Source organism: Pseudorca crassidens, chromosome 14 (assembly GCF_039906515.1).
Source record: "Pseudorca crassidens isolate mPseCra1 chromosome 14, mPseCra1.hap1, whole genome shotgun sequence".
NCBI lineage: Eukaryota > Metazoa > Chordata > Mammalia > Artiodactyla > Delphinidae > Pseudorca > Pseudorca crassidens.
Window position 1 is genome coordinate 33,787,245 of NC_090309.1, and position 22,059 is coordinate 33,809,303.

Genomic DNA, 22,059 nt, shown 5'->3' on the forward strand with positions numbered 1-22,059 from the left:
GTGGTCTCCTTTAAGGGGCAGTCTTTGCTCTGGAACTCACTGTTGGGGTGGTGAGACCCTGTCAGATGTCCATCATGGTCTGAGGCTTTCTGCTCAATCCTGCTTCCTACGTCTTTATCTTTCAGAGACATCTCTGCTTCCCCCACACCTCAAACCTCTTGTACTACTAACTCCATTTCAGTGTTTGCTTCCTGATGACCTAAATGACACAAGGTCTGACAATTTGCCTTGAAGCCTCATTATCACTTTGGTGCTGGATGAACTGTCAGGTTCTGAGTTACTCTGGGTGTTTCAGTCTTCCCAGATCTCAACAGTCTTCCTGGTAAGGTTATGCACCCAACTCTCAAGGATTGTGCTACTGAAAATGTGATCTCTGGACTGGCGCCCATCTCTGAACTATTTCTTATTACCTGTCCACAATGAGATGAATGCAGAAATTGAGAATAATCATTTAAAACCTTTTATGACAATTTGGCATCACTCCAACAACTAAGGTCTGTGAACTGGTTTTCTTGAGTAGGGTATAAGATTAGTTTGGATGTTGTTGAACTCACACTGTGAGTCCCAAGTTGTGTGGATTGTGTAGTAGTCATATGTAGTAGGACCACATTGCAACTTGCGATATTTTGAGGTGACTCTAACTATGTATAAAATCTGGAATCTATTTCTTTCATCAAGAGATAATTTAATCTTAAAGATAACTTTAAAGGATAAGTTGTTGGAAATGGCAATTGACGAAGGATTGAAGATGAATTTTGAAAACGTCATCATTTGTTTTATTTTACTTTTTAAAAATATTTATTTATTTATTTAGCTGCGTCAGGTCTTCGTTGTGGCACCCTGGGATCTTTAGTTGGCTCCTTGGTTGCAGCATATGAACTCTTAGTTGTGGCATGTGGGATCTAGTTCCCTTACCAGGGATCAAACACTGGCCCCCTGCACTGGGAGCATGGAGTCTTAGCCACTGGACCACCAGGGAAGTCCCTGTTTTATTTTAGATAAAAGTTAAAAATGGATATTCTTAGCTTGCAGAAATTTCTTTGAAAACTCTTCTCCCATTCCCATCAACTTAACTCTGTTTCTCTACTGAGTGTAAAAACAAAACAGAGAAACAGTTTAGATACTCACCACCCTCAACCAGAAGACTTATCTTTAATCCCAGTAGACTAGAAGAAGAAACCAGAAGAAAGCTCATTTGCCACTTAAAATACTTTAGATATTGACACACACGGTGTTTGTTCAAAGTGCTTTTGTAGGCATTTAATATATGGAATCGCTATTTCATGCATAACTTTTCGTTAAATTACGATTGTGGAATAAAGTCAGGAATGTAAAAACGATGCTCCTAATCGTTCAAGTAGCAATATGCAATCTTTGTCTTTTTTTCCTCTTATGTTTGTTCTGATTTCATTTATGGCAGTGCAGTTTTATGTTTTTTGAAACAATTAGAAATCTAGGCTTCTCTTTTGCCTTTTTATCCGTCTTTCAAGCAATTCATTTTGATTGTATTTTACAAAATAATTTCGTAGCGATGGGTTGGAAAAACAAAGAACCCGAACTTTCACCACGGATAACTTGGGAAGCTGCTTTGGAGGCTAATTTTGAGGCGGACAATGGGAGAGAACCTGGGCCCTGCAACGAGTTTCAGCGAACGTAATAACCAGCACAAAGCTTTAGTAACTAACATTTTTTTTTTCTGGATAAATATGCTCAATTTCTAATCCGGTGGGCGTTGGCCAAATGCAAATCTTGAAAAAGGTGCCAGCGCCCCGCCCCAAACCCCTCCTACACCTTCGGCCTGCGGCGCGGTTGGAGCATGGCCTTTGGAGGCGGAAGGGAAAGGGGCGAAGGGGCGGGGCGAGCAGCGTGAGGTCACCGGAGAGCGCCGCTCGCGCCGCGGGCAAAGCCGGCGCGCGCTGCTGACGTCACCGCCGCCGACTGCTTTCTGGGAGACAGGAGTGGAAGGCCCGCGAGGTATTATTCAGAGCTGGGGTTGGAATTTCTCGTGCTTTTAGGTTCGCTTCTTCTGGAAGCGCCCTGTCACCCTCCGGCTGACTGTGGGGAGGGGGACTGGGCTGCGTAGCCTTCCGCGAATGCGAGCGTTGGGGCAGCGTCGTGGCAAGATCCCCCACTTCCGCTTTCCTGTGGCTGCTTGCTGGCTTCGGCCTACCTTGGCCCTTCACGTCTTTGGGTCCGGCCTTTCGCTTTTTCCTCGCTTCTTAGCTCCGCCTCTCAAGTATTGGAGGGCGGAGAAATTAAGAGCACGTGACTTCACTGTTAATTTTCAGCTGCCTTCAAACCTGGTTGAGGGAGGAAGGCCTAAGTGGCAGATGTAGGGGAGTAGCTTTCCCGTGTCATCCGTTATCATTCACATACATGATCACGCACTGCCTGCCACTGCAACATTAGCCCACCCGAGATGGTAGGCTAATTTCGACTTTAAGGTGAAATCTAATGGAATCTCAAAAAAGTGGTTTTTCTTTACGGCCCAGGAAAGTTTACTGTGACTGAAACTTCTGTTTGAAAGTATCTTTTGTGTCTTGCTGTTTGTTGACTGCAACAGTTTTGGCTTGATAAAGATGTATCAGTCCCAATGAGATGTTTATTAATCATAAGTAAACACTTATTAATCTTTTTGGGCTGTCTGTAGTAGACTGACCCGAGACTTAACCGAATGTTGACTTTGGATTCGAAAATAACCAAATAATTCCTATTGAAATTCCGTGAACTGTTTGTGATTGATGGAAAATGATAGAGCTCACTGTTTTGTTGAAAGAAAATAATGATTGTGTGAACAATGTTTTTTCAAAATAATTAGAACGGTTCTGAGTCAAAAGATGTTATAGCTGTCTTCAGATAGCTGTGTTGTATGTATTGCAGTTCAGAGGTGATATAATTTTTCATAACAGTCTTAAAATTTTCAAATGGCTCTTTATGTGTTTTATCTCAGTTAGCGACTGTTTCCAAACAGTTGACCCTTAAAATACGGCTCTAAATAGTCCCCACTGGGTTGGGGTGTTTGATCAGTTTCACTTTAGTAAAATAATAACTAGTATTACTAGTTAATGTATTGAGTCCTGAGCCAGGCACTGTTCTAAGAACTTAACCTATATTATTTATTTAACCTGCACAGTACACCTGAGAGGAGATGAGAATATTGTCATAAGCAAATTCCATAGTTTTGGAAGGTGATTTTACTGCTTCACATCAATAATTTTGAAAACACTTCGAATTAAACTTTAGAATTAACAATTGAAGTAATTTCATTGTAATCTGATTTAATTATTCATCTCGATCTTGAGCAACCTCTTTGTAATTTATATCTTTTTCTACTATGAGACTTTGGGATAAATTTGTTTTTAGAGGCCAGCATCTCTATCTTTTCTCCGTGATTTTACTCTAAGTATGAAGGAGACTTACAGGCTGCACTAGTGTAGACTATCTGCCAAAGACAACAATATTTATGGAGAGATTGTTGTATATACGTTTCACTATCATTTTCTAAGGTAATGCAGTGCAAAAAGGTCATTACGTTAATAGAATTCTGATGCAACATTTGCGGATGTCTCTCTAGTTTTCTCCCCAAATTATATATATTTTGGATTTGTTCCTGGCTTAGTTCATAATTGTATGTAACTCTACTTAGTATAGGAATGGAAACAGCCCTGGAATGTACATTATTATATATTTTCTTTTGGATCCACATGGTCACTATCCTAATCTGATATTGAGATTCTCCAAAATTTGGTTCCAGTTTACTTTCATTGTTTTTAGTTAGTGAACAAATAGTTATTAAGTACGTGGCAAGACTTTATGTTAATCATTTGGAGATACAGTGGGTAAATAACCAGTGGAAGGTTTTGAACAGAGGAGTGACATGATCTGGTTTAGGTTTTTAATAGAATCAGTCTGCCTGCTGTGTTAAGAGCAAGTTGTTGGAGAGAGGGGTAGGGCAAAGCCAGGAGACTAATTAGGAAGGTGTAATAATTCAGATGAGATGATAGCAGCTTCACAGCTGGAAAGACTGTGGTGAGTAGCAGTTCAATTTTGGATGTATTTTGTAGGTAAAGCTAACAGATTTGCTTATGGATTGAATGTGGGTTGTAAGAGAACTGTCAAGGTTTTGGGCTTGGGCAACTAGAATGGTTAATTGCCATTAACTGAGAAGTGGAAAACTATGGGAGGAGCAGCTTTGTGAGGGAGAATTGGGAGTTCATTATGATGTGTTAAGTTTGAGATCTCTTGTTAGTCATCCAAGTGGAGATGTTGAGTAGGCAATTGAGTCTACCAAGTCGAGTTCAGAGGGGAGGTCATTGCTGGAAAAGAACATGTGAGAGTCAGATGGTATTTAAAATCGTGAGACTGGAGACAATCGCCAAAGGAGTGAGTGTAAACAGAAAAGCAGTACAAGACGTGAGTCTTTAGGCATCTTAGCCTTTATAGGTTTGGGGAGATGAAGACCCAACAAAGTAGACAAAGAACAGCCATCGGGGGACAAGGACAGTTTTGAGAGTATAGTGTTGTGGAATTCAGGGTGAAGTAATGTGTTCACTATTCTCGGACGCTGGTTATGGATCAGATAGATAAACGAGGACTGACATTTTTGGATTTATCAAGATACATGAGAAGGAGTGTTATTAATGGATAAGTGATAACGGTCTGGAGAACCTTGGGAGCAAAGAGGAAGAAGAGACTACTTTTGTTTGGGAGATATGGAAGCCTTTATATAAGAGAGGGCATTTGATGTGTGTTTTAAAGGATTAATAGGTTTTACTAGGCCCAGAAGACAGGGGAGGAGTCGGGGGAGGGGGTATTGCAAGCAGAGGAAAAAGCCTTACTTCTCTCCCTTCAAAGCCATACCTCCCAGTCAGCTGTCTTCAAGATGCTTTTGCAAGTCCTTTCCTTTGTATCCATTAGTCGGTTCCTCATTCTGGATTACCATTCTTGCTCCAGGCCTACGAACCCTGCTAAAGAAATTCACAAAAGACCCAAATTAATGCTACCCACCTTCAAATGGGTCCTTTCTCGGTTGTCTGACAGTTGCTTTATTTATCCCTACTCTCTTCCTAGCACATACTCCACATTTACTCAGCATTGACTACGTGCCAGGCACTGAGGAGTCATTTCTTTAATAGATATTTATTTAGCATCTATGACATGCTACCCTGATATTTGGAGTGTATATGAGCAAAGACTTGTCCTGCATGGTGCTTACAGTCCAGTGTGGATGATGGACACTATTCAAATAATCACAGAAATATAAAATTACGACAATGATATGGAGAAATACATGGTGCTGTGAGACTGTGTATCTAGTGGATGTGACTCATTGTGAGGCAAGAGGGAATGCTTCCTTGAGAAAGCATTGTTGATGAGGGAGCCGAGTTAAGCAGGCCAAACATGTTGGTGGCAGGGAGTCCTCACAACAACTCTAGGAGGAGTTTCTAGAGAGCACGAGGCTAGAAAGGCTTTTGTACCATGAGAACAGGGAGAAAGTGGCCTTACGGTGGCTAGAAAATTTAGGTGTAGGGAAGGCAATCCATTCATATAGTTCTTTGAATAAAATAGAGCTAAAGAATATAGGTTTTTTTTTAAAATAAATTTATTTATTTTTGGCTGCGTTGGGTCTTCATTGCGGTGCGCGGGCAGTCTCACTCCTCCCCTTTTATCTGTCGGTGAACATTACGTGAATCTGTAATTTCACTAGGGGTTGCAAAATGGTGATTTTCTTTTTTTTTTTAAAGGTTATGATTTCTTCCACATTTGTTAACTGGAATTTGAACTCTAGTTTTATTACTTGGGAACCTGACAGTCATCAATAACATGTCTATTGTGGAAAAATGCTGTCAGAGCAACAATTTGTGATGCCAGGAATATATGTTTCCTGGCTGTAGTTCTGGAGGCTTGAAGGAGTGTGATGGTCTTTTTGATGTGTCAGCTTGGCTAGGCTGCAGCCCCCATTCAGTCCAACACCAAACTAGCTATTGCTCTGAAGGTGTTTGTAGATATAATTGAAATGCACAAACAGTTGACTTTTATTATTCTAGATAATCTGGGTGGGCTTGATCCAATTAATTAGAAGGCTTTAGAAGCAGAGCTGAAGCTTCCCTGATGAAAAAGAAGTTCCACCCGTGGACAGCAGTTTCAGCTTGCAGCCAAGAGTTCCAGCATGTTCTTTCTTGCTTACCTGCCCTGCAGATTCCTCCACAATTGCATAAACCAGTTTCTTGCAGTACATCTCTTCAGAATACCTCCTACTGGTTCCGCTGCTCTGGTTGAACCCCAGCTGGTACCAGGAGCCACTCTCTAGGCTCTCATGTTCTCTAACAAAGTGTGGTGAGGAGTGGTGGCAAGGGTCAGAGAACCTACTTTTGTTAGGGTAACCCTATAATTTATTGCTCAAACTGGGACTTCTGAAAGAGAAAAGGGGAGCTGAGCAGTTGGCAAGCTGAAACAATAGACATACATGGGGACTCTCTTGGGCAAGTTGAGACATAAAGTCATTCTGTGTGTCAGCCACTGGTGACACATCAGCATGGCGGTGACATATTGATGACACCACCCCCTCAGGGAGCTTGTAGTCAAGGTTAAGTAAATCAACACATGTCACCAGATAGTGTTTTAGGTGACATGAGAACCTGTAGCTGTGCTTATCCAGACAGAGGGAATGGGAGGGTGGCACTCAGAGAAGTCCTATGCACTAAAGGGAAACCTGATCTTACCTCCAAACGTAAGCAGGATTTGAACAAAGTGAAGTGGGAAGGATGGTTCACGTATAGAAAGCCATACAGGCGAAAGGTTAGGCTGAAGGGGCATAGAACATCTGGAAAACTGCCGTGGTGGCTACAGCTATAGGATTGGAAGAGGGGAGCAATGAAAGATGAGGCTAGTCAGGCAAGCAAGGGCCACATCGTAAAGGGCCTCACGTCCACGTAAGGGGTTTGGAGTTTACCTTCAAGGTGGCGGGAAACTATTGCAGGATTTTAAGCAGGGGTGTACCATGACCAGACTATCTTTATGGAAAAGTTATGTTTTGTAACATCCTGACATTGAGAGTGGAGAAAAATTGACAGTAGGGAGACTACTCCAAGGCTCTTGAAATGATCTGGTTAGTGAGAATGGGGGAAAGCTTGTGGCTAAGGAGATTAAGGAGGCCGTATTGACAGAACTGATGGGACTGGGGCCTGAGGAAGCGATGAGGGGCGACTTCCAGGTTCCAGGCTGCACTGAGCTCCCTGAAGCAGAGAATGGAGGGGAGGAGGTAGGGGATGATGTCGTGTGCCCCTCCTTTTCTCCTGTCGGCACTGTGGCTCTCATCACCAACGAGAGGAGGGAAGGAATGGCAGTAACGTCCTGTAGGGATTGCTGGGCAGGGTTTCTCCCCTCTGCCCCTGAGTCTCAGCCAGACCTTCCTGAGGGATGAAGAGAGGCACCTTCTCTCATGCCCTCTTCCACTTTCTCCAGTTGCAGCCTGTGCTTTAGAAGGAGTAGGTGGAGGGGTGGGGAGTCCCTGTAGAACCAGGCAGCGAGTGAAGGGCAGAGGGGGGTGAGTTCTCTTCTTTCTCTTCTTTGGACATTTACCACGTACAGTCTCGGGCAAGTTACGGAAACTCACTGTGGGTCCGTCTGTTGTCTGTGAGGAGTAAATGAATGAATGTGTGTGGCTGCTTAGAGTAGTGCCTGGCTCACAGGCAGTGGGGTTCAGATGTTGGCTATGGCTGCTGGTAACCATCCATTCACCGCTTCATCCTGGCATCTGAGTAACAAAGGGGACCAGAGGGCGGCTTCTGCAGCTCCCTCCTTGCAGTGCTCCCTGTGGAAGGAACAAACACTCAGGAACTATCTGTACAGAATGTTAGGAGAAATCATTTGAATTGGGGGGAATTTCTGATAATAGAAGAACCTTTATTTTTCAGTCTACCTTGCCTTTATTTTTTAGTTAGGAAAAAGGCAAGTGGTTCAGTTCAGATTTAATGAGAGTCATTATTCTTACTGCCTTGCTTTCAGTGTTCACCGTAACCCATTTTAACAATAAATAACTACTTGTTTCCTGGGGCTTAGGGACAAGGAATAATTGCAGGTGCATGATGAAAAATCATGATTGATTTTGAGACGGGAAATATTTTCCAATAGAAAAATCGGATGAAAAAATTCACATTTGAATAAAGGCTTTTTTGTGTTTTTTTATACTTGCAGTATTTGTTAAAAGCCAAAATACTTTATTAAAATATGCCTTTATTTAAATTTAATGATTGTTTATTTTTATTACAATTTTAATACATGCTTTTTGAAATAACGAAATTTAAACAATGAAGAATGAAGAGCTAAAAGCATGAGTCTGCTTTGATCCCATTCGCATTTCCTATCCCTTCTCAGAAAGAATGTCTATTTTTGTATGTCTCCTTCCAGACCTTTTTCTACATATCTACATATACAATTTTTTAAAATAAATGGCATCTCTTAGACACATTACGTGTTATATACTATGTTCTATGACTTTTTTTCACCACTTATCGTGTATTACTACATAAAGATTTACTTCTTTATTTTTACTCTTTTGGATGGATGTGGTATAATTCATTTAACTGTTCCCCTATTGATGACTATTTAAATTATTCCCAGTATTTGGTTATAATGTCTTCATTCAACAAATGTTTATCGACTGCTAGGCAGTGGTAGTGAACAAAACTGCCTGTTTTCATGTAGTTACCCTCTTTTGGAGGTAGACAATAAATGAAATATGTCAGATGCTGTTGAGGCCTGAAGGGTGAAGAAGGAGATAGGAAGTGCTGGGAATGAGAAGAGGGGTATGCATTTTAAAATAGGATGGTCAGGAAAGCTTTACCAATAGATAACATTTGAGTAGAGATCTGGCAGAGGTGAAGTCATGAGCTTTGAAGCCATTGGTGGGGGAGAAACATTCTAGGAAGGAGAGAAGTCTAAAGGCTCTGAGATAGGGGCATGCCCAATAAGAAGAAGAGCAGTGAGGCCATTATGGCTGGAATGGAGTGAGCCAGGGGCAGAGTGGGAGGAGATGAGGTCACAGAGGAGGCAGCAGAGAGTCAGGGTTTTTTCCGGCCACTATAAAGACTTTGTCTCTTCCTGAGTGAGGCGGCAAGCCTTTGAAGGTTTCCAAGCAGAGGCATGGTAGAATCTGACTTAGATTTGAGATGATCACTTTCTTGATAATAAACTATTGGAATGGAAACAGGGAAGCCGTTTAGGAGGCTATGGCAACAACACAGGCAAGACACAATGATGGCTCGGACTGGCTCGGACTAGGGTGGTAGCAGTAGAGGTGGTAGGATGTGAATATGTTTTTTTTTTTTTTTTGCGGTACGCGGGCCTCTCACTGTTGTGGCCTCTCCTGTTGCGGAGCACAGGCTCCGGACGCGCAGGCTCAGCGGCCATGGCTCACGGGCCCAGCCGCTCCGCGGCATGTGGAATCTTCCCGGACCGGGGCACGAACCCATGTCCCCTGCATCGGCAGGCGGACTCTCAACCACTGCGCCACCAGGGAAGCCCTGTGAATATGTTTTAAAGATAGGGTGAGAGAGGAGTCAAGGACTATTCTGTAATTTTAGGTCTGAGCAATCGAAAAGGTGGAGTTGCCATGAAATGAGATGGGGAGGACTGTAGTAGGCAAGATTAGATTCTTTTTTTTTTATTGAAGTATAGTTGATTTACAGTATTGTGTTAGTTTCAGGTGTATAGCAAAGTGATTTGGTTATATATATGCGTGTGTGTGTGTGTGTGTGTGTATACACACACACACAGTAAGTCCCCTACATACGAACCTTCAAGTTGTGCACTTTCAAAGATGCGAATGTACATTCACATGTCCAATCATGTAAGTTAGTTCAAGTGTCTGGCGTACATTGTCACTTGCATGCATCCCCTACAAGTGGTTGTCCTTTTATGTACTTTACTGTATAGTACTGTATAGAGTACAGTAGTACGGTATGTTTATTTCCTGCCTGTTCATTGGATGCCAGCCCCTGTATGCCAGCTGTTATACTGTACTACTGTACTTTTCAAGGTACTGTACTGTAAGATTAAAAATGTTTTCTTTATTTTTTGTATTTGTTTGTTTTTTATGTATTATTTGTGTGAAAAGTATTATAAACCTATTACAGTACAGTATTATATAGCTGATTGTGTTAGTTGGGTACCTAGGATAACTTTGTTGGACTTACGAACAAATCGGACTTACGAATGCACTCTCGGAATTGAACTCGTTCATATGTAGGGGACTTACTGTATATCCACACACATACATACATACATACATACATATACTTTTTCAGATTCTTTTCCATTATAGGTTATTACAAGATAAAGTAAGCAAGATTAGGAATTGGGCTTTGGGCACATTACATTTGAGAATCTATTAACAGCCAACCAAGGTACTGAGTAAGCGGTTGGACATTAAATTTGGAGTTCAGTGGCGAGGTCAGGGCTGGAGATGCAAACCTGGGAGTCATCAGTTTATTAATATAGTTTAAACCCAGAGCTCACCTAGAGAGTAAATTAGAGAAGAGATTCAAGGACAGCCCTTGGGCACATCAAGGTTAAGAGGCTTGAGGATATGAAAAGGATGCAGCAAAGAAGACCAAGAAAGCAACCTGTGAGGTAAGAGAGAAACCAAGAAAATGTGCTGCCCTAGAAACCAGACAGACTGAGCCAGCTATGTCAAACGACGAGAACTGAGAATTGACCATTGAATTGGACAATGTGGCTGAGTGGGTGACCTTGACAAGAACAATTTTGAGTGAGAAATAGGGGGCCTGATTGTAGTAGATTCAAGAAAGAATGGAAGGAGAGGAACTGGAACCCTAGTATTCAATATTAGCAACCCTTTTGAGGAGTTTGTTCTAAAAGGGAGATAGAAAATGGGGCTTAAGCTGGAGGGGGATATGAAGTCAAGGTGTTTCTTTTGTTTCTTATCTAAGATGGAGGAATAAAATGTTTCAAGCTTATGGGCAATGATCCAACAGAGAGAAAAATTGATGTAAGGCAAAGTCCCCACTTTAAGAGAAGGGTCTGAAGAGTCCATTTTAATAAACTTATATGCATGTATGCAAGGATTTCTGTAGGCTACTTTCTGAAGAGGATATCCTGAGTCAAAGGGTGTGTGCATTTAAGAAATCTGTACCAATTTATATTCCACCTCCAGTGTATACCCTTGCTAACGTCAAACTTTGCCAGTCTTTAAAATTATTGCCAATCTGATGGGTGAGATCTTCATTATTTTAATCTGTTTTATGCTTTGTAGGAACTCTTTATATAATCTGACTAATCCTTTGTTGTATTTTGGCACATATTTTCTCCCATGCTGTTTCTTGCATTTAACTTTGCTTATGGTATACTTTTACCATATAGACGTTTTTTCAGTTTTTATGTATTTAAGTCTGTCAGCCATTTCCTTTTATAGCATTTGGGTTTCATTTGGATTATATACACATTTTATATAATGTATATAATCTTTTAATACATTTATACATTTATCTTTTAAATTCATCTGGAGTTTATTTTTGTGTATGTTGTGAAATAGGTATCTAAGTTTTCCATCTCCTTCTATGTTCTTAAACAGTTAAATACCATAAAAATTAACTGTTTCTTAAAGGTTTGGAAGAAATTACCTATAATATTTTCTAGACTTGGAACCCTTTTGGAGCGTAGATCTTTGACTTCTTTAAAGTGTGTGGGTTTTTTTTTTTTGTCTGTGTAATGATCTATTTGTTTTATGTACTTCTTTTTAGGTTAGTTTTGGTAATTTTTTTTCCTAGCACCTCATTCTTATCATCCAGATTTTTCAAATTTATTGGTTTAAAATTTTATGTAAAGAAAAGAAATAACAAGTCTTCTCTATATGTGTGTCTGTCCCTGTACTAATACCTTTATCTGGGCAGTAGATGCTGGAGCTGTCCTTTCACAGATTGGGAGATTGGTTTAGCAGCTTTCAGCCCGCATGGTTCACCTCTTACTGTCCTTCATCTTGGGTTTATTCCTAGATTCTCCTTCTCTTTTGTTTGTAAGGGATTGCAGGCTCCTTGGTTCTGTTCCCTATCAGTCTAATCCCATTTGCTCTTTAGCTTATAAAAATGTCTGCTGTTGAGGTCGGCTGATGGATATGTGCCCTTCTTGGTTTCCAGCATTACTATGGACTTATTTTTGTGTTTCTTCTGTCATTTTGGAGAGATTTTTCTGGGAGGAATGAGAGGCAAATCCGTATTTTCAGTTAACTTTTTGAAATAGGAAGTCACAGTTCTTTCCTGTGTGGTTTTCTTTTCTCATAGTCCTTTGTTTAATTGATGTTTGCACAGTAGTTGGATAATAACTTTACAGTGTGAGTAGTAATAGACCCCTGGACTTCACTTTTTTAAAATTTTAAATGAAACCAGATGTCTCAGTGGACTGTATTTGTTGAATAGAAATGTGGATATATTGTGACTAAATATTCAAGTAGTACTTTTAAAACTTAAATGACATAGTCATAACATTTAGAATTATAAGGGACTTTAGAGATCATTAGACCAAATGCCTTATTTAATGGATGAGATATTTGGGGCCCAGAGAGATTCAGTGATATATCTAAGGTAACAAAGTCAGTGATCAGGCAAGGTGGAAAGCCCGAGTCCCTTTACTTCAGTTTGGCTATGCTGTTTGTTATTTTGCACATTCTTGATGTTCTCCTTAGCTGTGTAATGAAAGAGGTATTTTCAGCTAATAAAACCTAAGGATGGTACAGTGGCTTGGAATTGCTTCTGAAATTTGATCTTAGATACCATATTAAATACATTGATGTGGACTTTTCTTTTCCTCATATAGCTATTAAATATTATGATGTAAATGTGAATTTTAAAGAATGGGCCATCAAGGTATGCTCTAGCCTAAATGAAAACCATATAGTTTATTTCTCCCATGTTTCATCTTTTCTGCTTACAGACTTTATGTGATCTATTGACTCTTGAATTTCTTATTAATATTTTAAGCTTAAGGAATATATATAAATATAAATATAGGCTTGAAAAGTAATTTTAGTGATAAATAATCATAAAATATTTCAGATCTAAGATTTCTAATTTTTTGGTTTAATATACCATGCTGCTAGATCAACATCTAAATTTACAAGTGCTAATATGTATGTTTTTTAAAAAAAGAGCTTTGCTTATTTTTTTCAGCAAGCATTAGGGGGTAGTGTATATTTATCACACTTTCATTGCTTTGCTTGGTCTTTAACTTCAACAGAAAGTTTTTAAAATGTAAGATTTTTATTATTGATATAACATGTTTGGTAGTCGTATCTCTTTAGTTCTCAAAAAGCATCGAGGGATTGAGGGATTGATATGTGTAGCATTAATGAACTTGGGTGGGTCCTATCCTGGCAACCCACCCCCACTCCCCAGCAGCCTAAGAAGAGGGGAAGTTTAAATGTGGTTGTTCCAGAATTATATTCTAAGAAGATTTGTTTAATTAACTTCAGGTTTTAACTCTTTTAGCACTTTTGAAACATATGATATGACCTATTAATTTTTTTTTGTAACCTAGAGAGCATTCTCTGTCTCCAGTATGAACTAAGAATTTAATTTTTTCCCAGTTGAACATAATGGCAGGCGAAGAAATTAATGAAGACTATCCAGTAGAAATTCATGAATATTTATCAACATTTGAGAATTCCATTGGTGCTGTGGATGAGATGCTGAAGACCATGATGTCTGTTTCTAGAAATGAGTTGTTGCAGAAGGTATTTTAAGTAATTTCTAAAAATGTATTCATAAAACCGAGTGCTATGTTATGAAACACATAGAAGAAGAAACAAGATACATGAAATATGCCCCTTTCCCCCTTTATTTCAATTTTTAAGTGTTTGGATATCTTTAAGGGGAAAATATAACAAACTCCAAGCTTAGGAAATACCTCCTAACTATATTTTTATTTTGACTTGGTTTTGAATAAAAAAAAGCTCTCCCAGCATTCTTTTTGACAGACTCTACCTTTGACCTTTTAAGTATTACAATGATGTTATCAGGGTTTCTGGAAACCCTATAGGACAAAAAGAGTAAATTGACTTTGACAGTCTAAAACAAATCTCATTATGTTTCTTCTGTCTTTGGTATTGCCTAAGCATTTTAGCCTGCTTCTTATACATAAATGCATCATGTACAATGTTTATATTGATGAATTACTTTTGACATACAAAGCCCAGATTGTAAATCCTGAAATTAAAATAATTCAAAAGAATTTTTTTTTATTTTGGATTATACACATTCCTTGTTTAACTTAAAGATGGTACGCTGAAGTGAAAATTTGTGGGCAAAAATCACTGGTTAACAAAACTTTTCTTTTTGCAAATTATTTCCAGATTATTTGGTTTGATTATTGGATTATAGGAAGTGAAAAAAACATTTCTTTGATACATTGTACTTGGTGAAAGTTTAAAATATGTGATGGTGCTCAAAGTTTTAATTTCTTTTTTCTTTTTCTTTCTCTCTCTCCCTCTTTTTTAATAGTTGGACCCACTTGAACAAGCAAAAGTGGATTTAGTTTCTGCTTACACATTGAATTCAATGTTTTGGGGTATGTATATTACTTTAGAGTTAATTAGAAAGCAAATTATTTACCATGTCAAAGGTGACTTATTTTTTAAAATGCTAGCAATTATACTTTATGGCAATTTTAATAGTCAGATATTTATTTCTTTTTAAATCAGAATACCAGATGCCCATGAGCCACACATACATTTAATATTACAAAGAGGTTGAATAATTTAAGATTTAGTTAATAATTTGTGTGACGTTTCCTTTTTGTAACTGGAGTTTCTTTAATTAATGCTCTTAATTAATATACATTTTATTCCATGAAATCTTTCTCTTGTAGTTTATTTGGCAACACAGGGAGTTAATCCTAAGGAACATCCAGTAAAGCAGGAATTGGTAAGATTGCAGTGGATCAATTTCTTTTTATTTTACGTGTAATGTCTGTTGTAGTGTTTCTAAAGGTAAAATCGCAGTACCTTTATCACACTAATTGTGGAGAACAGAATTATTTAGGGATGAAATTACGAAAGTGAGCCAGATTTCATCGTGCCTTTAGTTTTTCTTTCTCTCACCTTTGTCAGAGAAGGGTGTTCCATATATTATATAAATCTGGATGGGAAAATGTCACGATTCTAGTAATTATTTATAAGTGCTATATTATTTTTCCTATAAATTCTTGAAATCCTGTTCATCTCTACAACTGCCTGTTTTTTTTTTTAAACTCTTACGCAATTCTTAAAAGTATATTCTAGTTGATTTACTAGCCAAGACGGGAAAGTTTCTCCTCCACCGTTTCAATTCTTCCATTAATTCATTTTCTCAGCAGTAAAGAATCCACTTCGGCAACAAAGCTAAAAGCTTTTTTGGCACCAGTTGTATGTGTACTGTCCAGTAATTCTGCATTAGTGACATATTTACAACCTGTAATAAATCTTCTAGGTTTGTCTTTGTATTCCATTTAGATGTATAAGTATAGTATATTATATAAGGTCTGGTATCTTGGAGTTTTTGCTGACTTCAAAAATTAAATCAAATCATTCAATTTGAAAGAAAAAAATTTAGAAATCAAACTTATGGTTACCTTCTTGACTTAGCTTTATGAATAAGAATATTAATAAATTTATTCTTTGTGTTTATAAAATATAAGGTAAATATATATGTGAAATATACTTGACACTGTATTATTCTAAAGTTTTATGGTGGTTGATATGTATTTTTTTTATAACTTAGGAAAGCACTTGGTCATTTATTTAAAAAAATGAGTAAACCAGATCTGCCGTCTTCAATTTTTAAATGTGTAGACTAAGACATTTTCTTCTTTTAAATTTCTTGGGGGAAAAGTAAATTTATTTTTAAATACAGAAATTGTGAAAGATACTTAAAGCAAAAATATAAAGCAGTATGATCCATAGAGCTTGATTTGACAAGTGATACTGGCTTTAAATCTTAAGAAGTATGCATTGTATCATCTGCTTTCACCTTTCTAATATGGACTTTACATTTATAAAATTCCTCTTTCTTCTCTTAAACACAAAGTTATTTGGAGTAGTGTAATACTTAATTCTGTCACTGGAAAAAGATAAAATCATCTGCCTTCTTTTTCCCTCAGAATCCACTTTATGGAGGAGTACATTTATATTTTGGACAAGGGTTGATAAATGAAAAGCATCCATAAACCTATTCCCCTTTTCTGACCTTGTGACAGATGTCACTAATTGATCACAGAGTTAGTATGTGAGAGGAAGCCTATTTGCCATATCTATCATGAATGGAGAAGGGCATTGAAAATAGTTTATTCATTTTACAAATATTTGAATGCCCACTGGAAGCCAGGCATTATTTCCAAGTGAGATAATTCCTCAGTGAATAAAGCCAATAAATATCTCTGCCTTTGTGGCAGGTGCCAGACTATCTAGTGGAGGGAAACAAACAACATAATCAAACAAACAACAAATAATAAATACATATGAATATATAGTATGTTAGAAAGTTACGTTGTGGGAAAAAAGAAAAAAATAGCACAGAGTAAGGGGCATTGGAGTGCTTGGGTAGGATTGCCATTTTCAGTAGTAAAGGCAACACTTATTAACAAGGTGAACATTTGAGGAGACTGGAAGGAAGAGAGGGCTGGCCATGTGGGTTTGTGAGGGAAGATCATTCTGGGCAGGGCTGGGTTGGGTGTGTGTTGTGAGGACTTTGGCTTTTACTCAGAGAAATAGGGAGCCATGAGAGGGTTTTGAACAGGGTTGTCAGTTTCTTAAAATTAAAAAATTCTAAGGTTCTGCATTTTTCTCTGTATGTTTATATAACTATTTTGATTACTTTAATGAAACTTTTAAGCAGTGATCAATCATTTACTCTGCTGTTTTATAGCTCTCACGCCTTTATTTCTCCAACTGAAGTATAGAATAGCCCTTTATTCTGATTAGTGGTCTCAGAAGATTCAAAGTGGTACAGCAACCTAGTATGTTTCTCACCTTGTAAAATCTGATTAGAACTGTATATTTCATTAGAAAATATCATGTGCTTTTCAGTCAGAACTATGACATCGGATAAAAAGATCTTGTATTTTCATTATACTTATTTTAATTGTGACATGAAGGTAACACAAAAAAATAAATAGTTAAATACGCCTTAGCCATTTCCTGTTTAGAAAAATTTCTGGAGAGTTTAGTTTGTATGTTGAAAGTATGTGAAAGCTTTATTTTAATTAATTAATTATTTATTTATTTAGGCTGCGCCAGGTCTTAGTTGCAGCATGTGGGATCTTAGTTGTGGCATGCAGCTTTCTTAGTTGTGGCATGTGGGCTTCTTAGTTGCGGCTTGCAAACTCTTAGTTGTGGCATGCATGTGGGATCTAGTTCCCTGACCAGTGATTGAACCCAGGCCCCCTGCATTGGGAGTGCAGAGTCTTACCCACTGGACCACCAGGGAAATCCCGAAAGCTCTATTTTAGATTATAGACTTCAGATACAAGAGAGTTAGTATGTGGATTTAGGTGAATGCTAAATTTAAAAATTTAGTATAACCACATATAAACAATTAAATGTTTATCTCTGTAGTGTCTAGATCTTCCTCTTTTGAAACACTCAGAACACTTCTGACTTTTTTGATATCTGTATTCCCCTCAGACTGTGAACTCCAGGAGCACATGGAATGTGTTTATCCTATTCGCTTTGCACTTATTAGCGCCACTCAATAAGCAATAAATACAAAGCTGTTGAATTGAACTGAGGTATAGTATAATAGAACTTAGTGGTGAGCAGCTTAGTAAATCTGTTGCCTTTCTTCTTTTTTTGTCTTTAAGGAGAGAATCAGAGTATACATGAACAGAGTCAAGGAAATAACAGACAAGAAAAAGGCTGGCAAGCTAGACAGGGCTGCGGCTTCAAGATTTGTAAAAAATGCCCTATGGGAACCAAAACCTAAAAATGCATCCAAAATTGCCAATAAAGGAAAAAGTAAAAGTTAACCTTTTGGTTTTGATGTACACATATTCAAAAAGTACATAATTTTTATTGTTTTCCACAAAATAGATGATGATTATGTGCCATTGTAAGGTTTAAATGTATTCCATATTGAATTCGTGTGTAAAATTTGCATTTTAAATTTGTAATGCTAAATACTTTTCCCCCAGAAAGATTAAGTTATCCTTATTGATTTTCCTATAGAACATTATGTGGTTTTTTTAACATTGTGGTATATTTTATATTTATAGTTTACCGTCTCTTGACAAGACTCTTATTTCCTTATATAGGTCAATTTTGCAAGTGCCATTTTATAAGCAACTATGAAATTTAAGTTAAATGTTCTTTGCAAACATTTGTCTATTTTCGACGAATAATGATTTTATGAAGTATGCTGAAGTTTTAAATACATCTGTTTTCACTATATAATATTAGGAAAGAAAGAAATGACTTAAATGTCCCATTTTTTTCTGTGAAGTTATTTCATTACGCTTTCATGATTTTGGGAATTACTGCTTTTTGTGATATTTGAAGTATGAAATTAAGACTTTTAAGGTTATTCTTTAATTCTTGGTACTTTGCCACTATGTCCCATTTAAAGTAAAATATATTCTCATTAACTTTAGATGGGAAATGAGGTTGTATGTTGATGGCTGAATTTTGGCATAATGGCTGTACCCTATCAGTAAAGCTGTAAGTGTTGTGTAGCTGACCTGTTTTTTATTTTTCTCTTTTGAGTAAATTTTCTCTTGAAATTAGGAAGGTAGTTTTTAGAAATCCTTAGGAATGGGGGAATTCACGAGTTTTTGTTCCTTATGCATAGTGCCCACAGTTCTCTTGGCCTCATGTTTTCAGAGTTTTTTATTGTATGTTTCTGAGGCTATAGCAATTACATAGAAGTATTTTGGAACAACTTTGTATGTTATTTAATGCCACTTAAGCAGAGGAGAAATCCAAAGGAGATTACATTGTGTTTATATTCTGATTTATTTTTCTGCAGTATTTGCTACAGAGAATTCTAAATATTAAACGAATTTTTTTATGTCTAAGCCCATGAATTTTAATTATATACCCTTAATGCTTTCAGTCTTTGAATTCACATCATTATGTATAGGAATGCCAAGTACAGTAAAATACTTTAATTTTTGAAAATGAAGTTGTTACAATTTTTTGTGTGACTAATTCTCCATAAGTAACCTTGAATAAATGGATTTCTTGATTTATGGTAGCAGATATTGGAAATGGTCTTAAAATGTAATGGATTTTGTAACGCATGTTGAACTCTTTCTATGACACATGAAGAGGTGGTCACTGATAGATGCAGAAAGACTTCTGGCTCAGATGTCAGACGATTTTTGAAGTGGAAGAACACTTATAGTTAGTTCACTCCTTTTTTCACCTTCGGCTCCTCAAAATTCAAATTTTTTTTTTTTAAAGTAGCTTCTTCATGAGAGAAATAAATGTTATTAAGATCAAATATAGTGGCCTAGTGTTATTTATTGCAAAGAAGGTTATAGCTTGCATTTCTTTATATTTTCTCATTTCATTAAGAAAAAAAAGTTAAATGAAAAATGTCATGCAGTTGCAGAAAGTCATTAGCCAAATTATTGGTTTGTGAAAGTCCAATTCTACCTTCTCTTAAACTGGAGATTCTTAAGTGAACAATTCTTTTAAGTGTTTATTAGAGGTAAAAAACAATTTGAGTGTATTCCATTTTATTATGTATGATTTTAAGTACTTACTAGCACATAGTAAGGAGCTGAGTGATAGTGTATTGGGTTGCTTATTTTTTGTCTATTCATTTCACAAATACTTAATGACATTTACATTGTTAAATACTGTGCTAGGTTCCAGATAAGACAACTCCAGCCTTTATTCTATTTTAAGTATTATGAAAAAACTAGTCTTTCCATTCAATTCAGTTTTTCAGAGTTACTGGAAAATTTATGACAAGTTGTGCTCATTAACCTTAGTCAGAATCATAAAGGGTGATGGGTTGATCTATTTGACTATGGTACAGTTATTGTTAGCATAGGTTGTTCCAAATGACAGTCTGCTCTAAGGTTAGATGTTAATTATATCTTGTATTAGTCTCTTTGGGAATTAACAAATTGGAGGGGTTATAGCTATAGATACTTTTAAGATTAGAATTATGGATTATTAATCTAATACTAAATAATGAGATTTAGTCTTTTAATATTATTTTAAGCACAATTTTCTTATTGTTCATAGTTGCAGGATGGGAATTCATTTTAGTAAGTAGAATATTTTAAGAGGAAAACTGAAGCTTGAATTATGGTTTACATTCCTGGAATTTGAGGTTATGTCAAATTGATTGGTTTTTAAGATACCCTGCAAATTAAAAAAATTGTTCTACTTAACTATTAGAAATGGATTAGTATTATTTCTAAATGAGCCTTTAAAAATTGACTAGAAATACAGGAAATGCTTAAAAAATGGACAGTGTATTGAATATAGATACTTTTTCCTAAGCGTAGGTCATTGGAGAAAAAGATGTTTTAGGAATCACTTAGCTTATAATACTGTTAAACCATACCTCTATGCAATAAATTATCAGAAGTTCTGGCTTTACAAAGTAACATTAACTGAGAAAGGTTTGAACAGTGATTCTGAGCCTCATGTAATAGCTAAGTTTGGTAGATAAAGCGGAGAAAAAGAAGATCTGGCATCTTGTTTTCTCTCTTCATAGAATAGTTAGTAAACTTGCTCTGATAAATTCAGGGGCTCTTTTAACTGAATAGCAACCTATTTTATATAAATGTGATCTGAATGTACTTAACTAATAAAAACATTTCTTTTCCCTATATCCTGGTCTAAAACTCATCAGTTTTGGAAATACAAACCATATTTTGCTTATTTTAAATATTAGCATTTTATAGTTTTCATTAACAATTATGTTGGGGGAAAAGTATACAGATTTTATTACATTATTCTGTAGATTTGTTCTCCTTGATTAATTTGCTATTATATTGCTTGTGCGCAGGATTTCAAGAAAATGCTTTGAATAATTTTGGTTTGCAGATTTGTTTTCCTTTCAGAGAGCAGCCACCCTCTGACCTGATGTGCCTTTTAAAGTGTTTATTTTATGGTATAATTTTAATATAGCCAGGAAGATTAGTTAAAGCTGTCCAGAAAAGGGGGTAGCTATAGTGATATCTACTGGCAATTGAGACTTAATTTTAATTCTGTAACCCCCTACTCCCAATCTTAGGCCAAAAACCAAAACCAGCCTAGCTCTTTATTACTTATCTGTTTATAAAAGGTTGAGAAAACATGCCAGTCCCTTCCCTCCGACCCCCCTCCCCCAAACCTTGAAGTCTGGCAAGTGTATCATGGCAAAATAACTGCATGCAAGATGTCAGTTTTGTAAAGTGATATATTTCAGATAGTACACAAAATTTCATGGCAGGAAAGATAAGCTTTCATAAATGAAACATTTAAGAGACTCTTTTATTATTTCCTTTCAGTTTACTGTTGCCTTTAAGGTATGCCGTTTCAGTTTGGCAGCTGCAATAAATGATTGAAGGAAATTGAAGATAATTCAACATTTCAAGATGCTTCTGCTGAAATGAATGTAGACCTATCCAGGGCTTGAATTTAAAGTTTATAGTAGTACAGTATTTTAAAGCCAAGTACCCAGGAAATTCATGGTGATAGGATTTGAATGAGATGATTAGGAGAAATAGAAAAGAATACCTTCAGTTTCTTATTAGGTGAGTATTAGCTATTGAGAGCCTATGTTGAAAAATGTTATTGTAAAAAGGATAGAGGCTTGTTATATGCAATTTACTATAGTGTATAATTCATCTTGGACCTTGTCCAAAGATGTTTAATTATTAAAATACAAAAGAATGATTATAACAAGGAATCATTTCTGATTTAGTGCTAGAACAGTGGTCTGTAGACCATGTTGTAATGTATCTGGCTGATATTGTTTCATTTAGTGACCTTTGCTCTCTCTAATAATACATTCCTTGACTTATTTAAATTGAAATCATTTACTATCCCATTTCTGATCCTTTCCTTCTTTA

At 36.9% G+C, this 22,059-nt stretch overlaps 1 protein-coding gene across 2 annotated transcripts; it reads left to right on the forward strand.

The window, feature by feature from the left end:
- The first annotated feature begins 1,851 nt into the window (after nt 1-1,851).
- C1D (C1D nuclear receptor corepressor) lies at nt 1,852-19,484 on the forward strand. Of its 2 annotated transcripts, XM_067704871.1 has the most exons (6): nt 1,946-1,974; nt 10,501-10,632; nt 13,601-13,747; nt 14,514-14,580; nt 14,881-14,936; nt 17,848-19,484. In XM_067704871.1, exons 3-6 carry the CDS (start codon nt 13,610-13,612, stop codon nt 18,010-18,012), a joined length of 426 nt encoding a protein of 141 aa, XP_067560972.1. In that variant the 5' UTR covers nt 1,946-1,974; nt 10,501-10,632; nt 13,601-13,609; the 3' UTR covers nt 18,013-19,484. The 2 variants fall into 2 exon arrangements, with proteins under 2 accessions (XP_067560971.1, XP_067560972.1); XM_067704870.1 differs by lacking the exon at nt 10,501-10,632 and having other exon boundaries at nt 1,852-1,974.
- The last annotated feature ends 2,575 nt before the right edge of the window (nt 19,485-22,059 follow it).